This window comes from Morone saxatilis, unplaced genomic scaffold (assembly GCF_004916995.1).
Source record: "Morone saxatilis isolate NCDOM2014 unplaced genomic scaffold, NCSU_SB_2.0 Contig14, whole genome shotgun sequence".
In the NCBI taxonomy this organism is placed as follows: Eukaryota; Metazoa; Chordata; class Actinopteri; family Moronidae; genus Morone; species Morone saxatilis.
Window position 1 is genome coordinate 21,386,872 of NW_023339696.1, and position 11,555 is coordinate 21,398,426.

Consider the following 11,555-nt stretch of genomic DNA (forward strand, 5'->3'; position numbering starts at 1 on the left):
TGTAGTCTGTCTCTCAGCCAAGTCACACCAACAACGTATGACTCTATGATTGCTAATCTGTCCTAGCATTAATCATCAATACGACAGCAGACTGAGGAGCATAAGCAGCATTCGGGCTTCATATTGGTCTTTTAGGAATCAAATTCTGTTTTTTTTACCCTTTAAATCGACTTATTTTAAACTTATGTAAAGGTCACAGGAATAAGGGCTTCTGTTCCTTATAGTGAATAGAAAACAAAGTTGCAAATGTGATGTCAGGCACTACAGTAACTAATCTGTCTGTTATTTCCTGTGAATATTTGATTAATCATTTGTGTGTAAATAGAGAAGAAAATAGTGGAAAAAAGCCCATCGCAATTTTCTAGAGCCCAAGGAGACATCTCCTTATTGCTTGTTTTTAAAAAATAAAAGCTGAAAATTGTCATATTTCTGAAAGTAAAACCAGTGATTTTTTTTCTCTAAATCAGATGTTTTAAAAGGCACTAGACTTTGTGTTTTCTTCCCTCTTCCTGACTCACATCACTGGCGTCATCCGGTTAGTGTGAAACTGAAGGACATTCTCATCCCCCACGTTCTTGGTAATCCAGCTGATAAGTAAGGGGAATTGATTTCAACCCTTACGTCAGCCTCTTTAACTTGGTATGCTAAGCCTGAAACTGTCCGTTTAGTTTGCGCTGCATGCTCTGTCTGGAGATCAGTGCTGTATGTAAGCAGGCGCGCCATGCCTTTTTTTGTTGGCATGTGGTAGGTATTACACAGGCGAATGACCTCATTAAAGCGGTTTAGCATACTGTAGTCCACACCATATCCAAGTCTGGGTCAAACTGTTTGGTCTTTGGAAGAGGGGGAGATGTGAGGGAAACGGTGAGGGCAGGGAAGGACGGATTAAGTGCAAGTCTAAAATGAAATACTTAAAATGTGCCACACTGTGTAGCATTTTAACAGCATTAATAGATTTGCAGCAGTAGATAAATTATAATTAAATATGAGATGATGGCTGAGGCAACAGGCAGCCTGCTAGCCTCTACACTGCGTTTTCTATGCTCTGATACTAGTTTGGGTTTAAAAATGAGGACTGCTGCATGGCACAATACAAGAAGAGTCTGCTGTTACTACAGCAGTTATGGTGTAAACCCAAAGCCTGAACCCTTACGAACACTTAACATCAGTAAACTGAGCTAAAGGGGGTCAAGAGTTTATGGGTCATCTATCTTTAATCTTAGGAACCAGTAGCAATACTTAGTAACAACTAACTGCAATGTAACTTTACCTTCCAGATTTCTGCCCCCAAACACCCCCAAATGTTTTGAGCACAAATGTATCATTGTAAACTTGTACAATATCTTTATATTTATATCTAATATTTTGGACTATTGGGTAAAACAACACATTTGATGTCACCTTGGGTTCTTGGAAACTGTGATGGGCAGTTTTACAGACCAAACAATCAACTGATTTATCACATATACAATATTTGGCAGATTAATCAATAATGAAAATAATGCTTAGTTTTAGGAGCTTTAATAAATATTGTGATTTTTTTGCAGATACATATAAAAATAAATATAACTGTGAAGCACCCCTGCATCCCTCCACACACATAAATTCTCTGGCAAATTTGCATTGACTCCGGTAAATATAGTAACACTTCCCAAATCTAGTTTACATTAAAACAAGGTCAACTGGATAAAAATGGAAAATGGAAATGAGCTGCTCAGTTGCCCAAAACAATGAAAACAATAAATTGTTAAACCATTCATTGCACAATAAACGTATAATGAATCCAGGATTGAGCTTTTAATTTGGCAGTCACGTATTAATACTTTAGAGTCCCTGTAAGCAATATCTCTTTTGGTAAGAGAAATAACTCTACATTCTGACAGCCATGGCTAATATAGCATGTCCAGTGAGTAACATGGGTCTCCCTGTCCCTCCTTTTTGAGATTAAATGTTCTGGTATCCCATTCCAACTGTATCCAATCAGGAGAGGGAACTCCCCAAGAGATGGTCCTCAAGGGCAGGGAGCAGAATTTAAGTGGACATTAGCCCAAATGCCTTTAAGTGCTCATTTCTTACTCTTCAGGTACCATTTCAAGACTGGTGGCCATTATTCAGTCCAAATAATCCAGCAATGAGTTTCACTCCTGTCTGCCATTGTTTGTTTGTGATTAATTTATGTCGGACATGTTTTGGTCCGCCCAGCTGTCCGTCCATCTGCCGGGGCTGTGACATAATGTACAAGCCTGTGGAGTAGCTCCAACTCTCCCTCCTGCAAACCTCCATTTTCCTGACGTCAGAGTCCTATCCTCACCTCCATCAGCTCCATCACCTGCTATAGGTTTACTTCTCAGTCCCTGAGTCCTTCTCAGTCAAAAATGTCTTGTGCAGTTGTCAGTATTTATATGTAGAGAGAAAAACAGTACCACAACCAACCTTTTTCTTTTGTGTTTCTGTTAACAGAAGATGCATGTTTCGTAAAACAGCAGTGTCTTGTTACCTAGACGGTTGGCATGACACAGAAGTAAAAACCAAACTGTAGCAGACTGTTGAAGGTTATTCTTTCAGCCGATATCAACACTTTTTTTCAACACATCTAAATATTTGTCAATATTTCACATTACGCCCTTTTCTCTAGTTCAAATACGAGTCTTGGTTACATTGGTATTTCCATATAATCCAAATAATGTATTGGATGTGATAATTGGCAATTTCCTTTCAATTGATAAGGTATAATGAGAGTTTAATAGCATCATCTGTAACAATGAGAACTGAGCAGTGTAGATTAACAGAAACCTATAATGTTAAGAAACCTGTTCTCAAAGAGACGGAGCAGGAAAGACACTGCACTGACCTCCAAAAAGAATATACTTACTGTCTATTCTATCTGTATTATACTGTCCTTCTCTTTGTCTTTCAGTATTGTAGGTCACACTGAGCCGTACACAAAACTGTGCTGTAAGGGCTTCTGTATAGACATCCTGAAGAAGTTGTCCCGCACCATCAAGTTTTCCTACGACCTCTACCTGGTCACCAACGGCAAACACGGCAAGCTGGTGCGAGGCATTTGGAATGGGATGATCGGAGAGGTAAGAACTACGAGCAGAGAGCTTTACATGGCAGCTGTCCCACTTCACTCAGGAGGACCACAGTGACACGAATGAGGTCAAATCTCTGTTAGCTGTTTCTCTATGTAGTAAACAGCTAACAGTGAAATATCCACTGCCAAGATTCAAAACATAGACTACATTTATTTTTTGGGGAAAGAACATAGATGATGACTTGATTAGAAGATACAGAACATGTGTAGATCTGTAAGGAATTTGTGTAATTAATGATACTTATCTTAAGGTGTTCCTTATGGTGCACTAATGCTACTTCAACAATAGAATATTCTTTTAGAAATGTTTTTTTCGTTTTGACGGGTATTTTCTTTAATGTTTCACTGGTTCTTATGGAAATAGGTGATATGGGAACTTCAGAAATTTGATATAGGACTTTATTAAAGTTAGGGGGATTGCAAGAGAGGCTAGATTTCAATTGTTTTAAAAAGATTAACCAAAATGTGCAGCAGCACAAGATCAGATCAGATATCCTGATGTTTTGTCTCTATAATGGGTCAAATTCCAAAAACACCGGATCTTACATTTCATATAATGCAGCTTGTTAGCATCTTTTCTTCAACCTTCAAACTCCTTATAGAGTTTAACTTTAATGGAGGCTACTCTGTTATTGAGGTTGTAGTAAGCAGATCACTAAGGAGGTAAATTGTCCAGAAATATTTTTTTTGTAAAAAACATCATTATTTAGCCGTGGAACCAAAACATAAAAAATATTCAGAACATACACAGAAAGATCAGAATATTTGAAATCAAGATTAATGAGTACACAAACAGTACCAAGGTCACTGTGGTTGGTGTGGGAGGGACTGTTGTACATAAAGGAGGAGTAGGTGTCTTTGTGAATAATCCACACAGTCCGACTCCTCTGGCCAGCAAGTTGGAGGATACAACATTAGTTGGCCTTTTTCCCCCTTTTTTTAAAAAAGAAAACAGGAAGGCTATTGTGCTCAATGAGGCATCAGCCTCCATAGGAGAGGTAATGGCTTGCATGAGGCAGAGTGCCTGGACTGTAAATCTACCAGCTCTCCATCAGTATGACAAACAGTGGTGTGGTGTGGCAGAAAAGGCTTGAGTCACAGGAGCTTTTTTAACTGCACTTGTGGGACTCTGAGAGGTTCTAACACTACAGAGAATAGCATTACATCCTATTCAGCCAGAGCCACAGTGAACTTTACTCTGTGGCGATTAGTTCCACTCCCTGCTTGTAATATTTTGTCAGCAGATGTCTTATGTAATAAGCACTATGCTATATGATGCCTCCTAATGGCTTAGAGATGGATTAGATGGTGCATCGTGCTTTACAATGCAGTGGTGGGGGGGGGGAGCAAGATAATGTTGTGATGGGCTTTTCAGTTGTGTCCGTCTGGCTGCTGGGTGGGCGTTGAAGGAACCAGACAGTACAGTGTATCACCCTCAGGGACAGAGGCCGAGTGTGTTGACTTCACTGATAGATGAGATTTATCTCAAAGGTCAGCTGTGGACGTCCAGCATTATGTCGGACACTGCTACACGGGGTCCGATTTATGATAGTGCCAGACCAACATCCGCTTTCCATTTGCGCTTTCATCTCACCAAAAAATGTCTCTATTGACTTTCCTCCCGCCACAGGTGTTCTACAAACGGGCGGACATGGCCATCGGCTCGCTGACCATAAACGAAGAGCGCTCTGAGATTATTGACTTCTCAGTGCCGTTTGTGGAGACAGGGATCAGTGTGATGGTGGCCAGAAGTAACGGGACTGTCTCACCTTCTGCCTTTTTAGGTGAGACATTTCTCTGTGCTTCTCTGAAGTAATGAAGACATATGTGGCTGTGGATGCTTGACTCTACTCCTCTACTGTTACCTCTCTACTGGTTACTCGTTAAACTTTCTTATTTTAAATACATATATATATATATATATATATTACTTGTCTGTATGTATGTGTATTGTCTTTTTTATTTTTTATTCAAAATAACAAAAATGTAAAAACTTGTCAGAGCTTTTTATCATTTTGTAACTTTGAAGAGTGAAGAATGTCCTGTGTGCTTTTTATGATGTAAATCAATGCTTTCTTCATCACTGCCAACAGATGCAGTTTGAATCTTGAGCGTCTCCTCAAGCTCTTCCTTTTCTTCAATGTATGTCACCTGCCTGACTGTCCCTGTGTCCTCTGTCCCTGTAGAACCATACAGTCCGGCAGTCTGGGTCATGATGTTCGTCATGTGTCTGACTGTTGTGGCCATCACGGTCTTTGTCTTTGAATACTGCAGTCCAGTTGGGTACAACCGCAGCCTGGTGACTGCTAAAGGTGAGTCTCACCTCCCTCCCCCCATCCATCTGCTGATCCTCCCTTCACACCACAACAACAGGCTAGAAGATGAGAGTATAGCTGCTTGACAGGCAATAATTGCTTTTTTGACATTGTTGTTTTTGCTGTTGACGTCTATGAATAAAATGTCCCGTTCATATTTAACTCTCATTACTGCAGGGTACACAGAATTAGTTGTCAACAGGGTTTTCATATTCATCATTTTAAATCAGCAGTTGAGGTACACTGTCAGACATTAAAATGAAAAGCATAACTTTTATTTTTGTAATAATGCAGAAAAATGCAGTTTTTTTTGTTGTGCTTTAATTAATTAATTTTACTGTTGGCATCCCTGAACTTCCACATAGAGTCGGCGTCAAACACAGAAGTCTTAAGGGTCTGCAGGGGCTTCAGAGAACATGTGAAATCCAAGCCTATTTACAGTGGCCACATATTGGATCAATGCCTGGAAAATTGAGATATTGTAGTTTCATCTCTGAGCCATGTGGTCTATAAAATATCCTATAATGGATGATGAAAAAGCCAAAAGGGGGCTACACATGGCTCAGCTTCTGATCTTTCTTCTATGTATGTTATGCTGTATCCTTCATGTGATGCCAAAATTAATTGCAAGGTCAAATATGATTCTGTTCTCACTGCATAACAAAGACACAAAATTGGTTGTATATATTTAACTTTAGACGTGTAACTGAGTTCTACCTGAACCGAGTTATCCTTTAGACTATCAAACAAAACAGCTGCTTCACTGCTGTTGTGTCGTATTGTCTTCCATAAGTCAGTTTGCTGACATTTGATTCCAAGTTAAAGATGTAATATCTGTTCATCATAATGGCAACACTGACGTATTCAGATGTGCATTGAAATATTACACTGATAACCCAGGTCACCTGCATCTGGATCTGTTGTGTATCACATACTCAGTGATGCTGACACTGGCACTCAATCCAGTGAAACCCAGTGTCACGCTGCGGTTGCCAATCTGGTGATCAGACAGATCAAACTGCTCCACAGTCAGCCTGAAATATCGCAGAAACAGGTTTATGGACAAAACTAACCTATTCTCCCAGTTGTGTCCTTGCTTGGTTTGTTCTGTGTACCCAGCTTCAATGTCTGTCTGTGGCTTACAGTTTATGCTGCAAAATAGCAATACCAAGACAGACAGCAGTGGTCGAGCAACACAAAGAGTAACTGGGGAGAAGGAGGTCCAGTAGTGATATAGCCGGTAAATTCAAGAAATAAATGTTATTTTCAGGTTGTCCAATAGTATAAATAAACCCCCAACACACCGCCGCAGCTGCTAATCGCCGCAACACCTGATTTGACAATCGACATTTGTCTCCTGACAAGGGAACTAATATGAGGTTACACTGCCAAAAACCCAGGATGGTTAAGCTTTCACAAACATGTATACTGTATTTCTTAAACAGTGGAGGATTTTTTTGTTTTTTATCTGGGAGGTGAGGATTCCCTCAGTCCTAACAAGGTAGATTAAAAAAAACACTGATTATTTTCGGAAAAGTCGAATAAGACTTTCTGGAGGGCAATGACAAACTACTTATTTTGTAGGTGAGGTAGCCTAGCCACTGTGCAGTGATGAGTATTTCCTCCAGCGTTGTCCACCATGTGCTGTGACTCATACCGAATCCTGTGCCACTCTTCGCTTCATCCTCCCTAGATCCCGGAGGGCCCACATTCACTATTGGGAAGTCAGTGTGGCTGCTGTGGGGAATCGTCTTCAACAACTCGGTCCCCATTGAGAATCCAAAAGGCACAACCAGTAAGATCATGGTCCTGGTCTGGGCTTTCTTCGCTGTCATCTTCCTGGCTTCCTACACAGCCAACCTGGCAGCCTTCATGATCCAGGAGCAATACATCGACACAGTGTCCGGACTGAGTGACAAAAAGGTACAGAGCTCCGTCATTGCCATTGACAGTCCACACTGTGTGTGTGTGTGTGTGTGTGTGTGTGTTGTCGGGCGTGTTGTTGTGTTTGATGTACCACTTTGGATAAACACAAAGTGCTCTATTTTGGGTGTGTAAACAGTGTGTGGTAGAGTTATGAAGGCAAATATCCAGAAGTGGCCATGTCATGGCTGTGACTTTTCACTTCGCCCACAAAATATAAAAAGGGTTCATAGAGTAAGTGGTGAAATTGAATTACATCCCCAGACTCTTTTGATGGAGATGTCTGTGAAAAGCTTATGAAATGTAATACACAAGCGGGTTTTCTGGGCAGACAGTGATTATAATTTCTGGTATTATCTTATGCATATTTGTCTGGCCTGAGGATCTCTTTTATAGGAGTATTGACAAGGAAATCCATGTTTAACCGTCAGCACAAGAAATGGTTTGTAGACTCTTTGCTCGCAGGCAACTGAAGGGATTAAAGAGGCATTTGAGGAAAAGACCAAGCTGTCCACTGCTCATTACAATTCTGGCAAAGTCATTTACAATTCTCATCTCATTATACATTAACTCTGCTATGCAGAGACAGAAACAGAGCCATTTTGACAGCAAGTCCATAGATTATTGAACAGCATTCTGCACGACAGCGTGTAGAGAATGAACGGTTGAACTGCTGTTTGTCCAGCTGTGCTGAACCCCTCAGGTTAAGTAAATGTAAATGAGGTACAAGATGAAGCCACAGAAAGTGACCTTGTATCAGAGGAGAGAGTGATGAAGACGAGCAGAGCTGCACTGAGGACATTGCGCCGTGTTAAGGCAGATGATTACGTCTTCCCTACAGAATAGACACTTCACTTATAAGAAAAGTCCTTGTGATAGGGTAACACATCATGTTAACTCTGACAACATCCTTCCATCCACCATTTGTGTCCAACACACTACATCTCTGTCCCATGTAGTATCAGGTAAATGTGTATGCAGAAAATGTTTCAGCTGTAAAGATATAGTGAGGTAGCTTAGAAAAGTAAGCTACATGGAGAGATAAGGACTGTCCTCACCAGTAAAACGAGAGCATTAGCCGTTTGCTCAAATGCTTAAATCAACAAATGTTGACGTGTTCCTGACAATAGACGTCTTCTGGTCTTGCCAACAGTCAGTGTTCGCTCTCAGACACCAGTGTCAAAGTAGCAAGATGTTGTTGTAGCACGGCAAAATCATTCAGAGGGAGGTCGTAGAGGAGGTTTGGGTGACAGCACAGATGACAGTTTGCACTCTGTTGCCTACCAACAATCAATGCTGCTTTCATTTAACTATGAACACAATCTATGTCCAACCAAGTAGTTTTAGTTTAGCAAGCACTTTTTGACCATGTGCAATGTTATGGCAGTAATGACACTACCTGAAATAACATGGGGTAAACATTCAATGATGATGTTGATTGTTAAAGTTAAGTAACTTTTTACACTTTATTGTTTTAACGTTTTAGTGTCTTCTCTGTTCCAAGTACTTTGTAGTGTTGCTCCTTTGTATTTTTTGGTTGCAAACGGTATTTCAGTTTCTACTTTTGTCAATGTACACGAACCTACTATTTCAAGTCACGGAAGAGCAATTCCACCTCTGAATCATATCTTAATTGAGGGTCTGAGGACAGATGGGGGTACAGAATGTAAAAGTCCTCAGGGACAAACTTGTGGTTTGACCTTGAGAGATTGCTCAAGGTTTGATATCAGAATGCAGAAGAGGTCTGATTCATTTTCAAGATGTCCTGACATAACATTGCCCCCTTTCTAATACACAAACTTTAGCTCAAATTGTCCCTCAGCTAATGTACTCAGAACATATTTGCATAAGGTTAATGAAAAAGTGCAATTTTGTCGATTGTATTTCCACCCCGTCCCACTTCCTGTCCTCACAGCTAATTAAATGCATATAGTACTTCCAAAAGCAAAAGGATAAAATGAGAAGTTAATTTCTTACTGCAGACAACGAAAGAAAGAAGGATCTTTAGACACAGCGTCTGATTGTCAGGTCTTTGAATTGTAGAGTTAGAAGTGTAAATGAACAGAGCAAGAGGCCAAAAGGATAACTAGTACAAAAGCACTTGGGAGTTGATGCAGAGAACACGAAAATGCAGAGGTGGTGAATGTCATTGTATTAGTATCTCATTTTCATCTGGTCCTTTGCTTCATGGTGATGGTGACAAAATTAATTTGAATATATGCTCATATGCCAATATCTCTATATTTTTGTCGAAAGAAATTATACATTTTTCTATTCAGCTACATGTGCAATCAATCAATATCACAGATCATTTTTATCATTATCAATCCTTACCCTACCTATCTTGACAGTTTCAAAAGCCACAAGAGCAGTACCCTCCATTCCGCTTTGGTACAGTCCCAAATGGCAGCACAGAGCGCAACATAAGGAGTAACTACCCAGAGATGCACTCCCACATGGTCAAATACAACCAGAAGGGAGTAGAGGATGCCCTCAACAGCCTCAAAACAGGGTAAGTATCTGCCAAGGATAGTAAAAATATATGCACTGCAGAACTGCGAGCCAAAGTAGAGCCAAACAGTTTTATAATGGTCATTTGAGTACAAATAATTTTCTTTACCCTGCTAGGAAACTGGATGCCTTTATCTATGATGCTGCTGTGCTGAATTACATGGCTGGCAAAGATGAGGGCTGCAAGCTGGTGACCATTGGCAGTGGGAAAGTGTTTGCTACCACTGGTTATGGCATTGCCCTGCAGAAGGATTCAAGGTGGAAACGACCCATTGACCTGGCCCTGCTCCAGTTCCTGGCTGATGGTAAATTCTTCATACATATGCAATAGATGCAGATTTAACAGGATATTTCCAGTAATGCTATAATAACTGTACATGCACATTTTACATAAACCTAAATGGATAAGAAGAGAAAAAGAAAAAACAACTGTCCGTACTGTACTGCACTGATACAATAAAAGCTGCCATACGGATAAAAAAACAAGAAAGTGGCCTTGACAAACTAAGTATGAATTTAGTGAACAAAACATTATTATATTAAATTGTATCCGAATAAAAGATGCAACATAAATACATGTCACAAAAACAAAGTTTCAGGAGGTGATTTAAAATGTGACACTGCAACCATAGCGCCTCGGGCAAGTTATTTCAAAGCCTCGGGCAAAAGCTTGGTCACCTTTGGCAGAAATATGCAATAGATAGTAAGAGGAATAACACAACACTTTGAATAATATGTCAAACTGAGAGGCAATAAACAAGGTGCTGTGATATTATTACTTATAGAGACTATCAGCAGCTAAAGTGTGTGATTTAGACTGAAACCCATTTTAGTTTTGTGTGTGTGTGTGTGTGTATTTCAGCCATGGTCTAATTCTGTCACCAAAAATAAAAAAAGAAAACAGTTACTATTCACAGTGGGCTAATATTACCTTTTGATATCCAGTGATTTAGTAATGTATGTAATATATGTGTGGGTGTGTGTGTCTGTATATATATGTACATATTTATTAGTTTTATAAACAGAATTTCTAGGAGCAAGGATAAAAAAAAAACATTTCTCCTTCATAAAGTTGTTTTTTCAGACTTGCCTTTAATTTGTGCTTTTATGTAGTAGCTTACTTTTTAAGGGATCACAAGCTAAAAAGATGGGAATCCTTATCATACTTTTAACATGCAAATCTGTAGCAGCAATTATATGTGTTTCTTCTTCTAAAAGAACAACTGCTGTCTACTTATAAGATTAAAAAATGTTAAAAAAAAGTGATCAGGATGGATTCTGGATTTACTTAATCACAAACAGAAGAACTGAATATCCTTATTTGTATCTGCAGTGCTGGTTATTTGAGAGAATTTCATTATCCAATGCAAATGCATTCAATGAGAAGTTGGAGGGTGTTTCATTACTCACTGAATAATTCTACTGTTATGCTAATAGGTCTTAACTCTGTATTCTGTGCTGCAGGTGACACACAGAAGCTGCAGACCGTCTGGCTCACAGGCATCTGCCGTAATGAGAAGAAAGAGGTGATGAGCAGTAAGCTGGACATTGATAATATGGCAGGGGTCTTCTACATGCTGCTTGTGGCCATGGGCCTGAGCCTGCTGGTTTTCGCTTGGGAACATCTGCTCTACTGGAAACTACGACATTCAGTCCGCAAATCAGAGCGCCTGGACTTCCTCCTAGCTATCAGTAGGGTAAGTAATCTT

At 39.8% G+C, this 11,555-nt stretch overlaps 1 protein-coding gene across 1 annotated transcript in view; it reads left to right on the forward strand.

The window, feature by feature from the left end:
- The window catches only part of LOC118323281 (glutamate receptor ionotropic, NMDA 2C-like), a 43,819-nt gene that overhangs the window by 29,212 nt on the left and 3,052 nt on the right, over positions 1–11,555 (forward strand). The window contains exons 5-11 of the mRNA XM_035655224.1: positions 2,918–3,086; positions 4,728–4,881; positions 5,284–5,409; positions 7,106–7,335; positions 9,687–9,847; positions 9,964–10,151; positions 11,311–11,543. Coding sequence (XP_035511117.1) covers positions 2,918–3,086; positions 4,728–4,881; positions 5,284–5,409; positions 7,106–7,335; positions 9,687–9,847; positions 9,964–10,151; positions 11,311–11,543 — 1,261 coding nt within the window. The remainder of the gene's footprint in view (positions 1–2,917; positions 3,087–4,727; positions 4,882–5,283; positions 5,410–7,105; positions 7,336–9,686; positions 9,848–9,963; positions 10,152–11,310; positions 11,544–11,555) is intronic.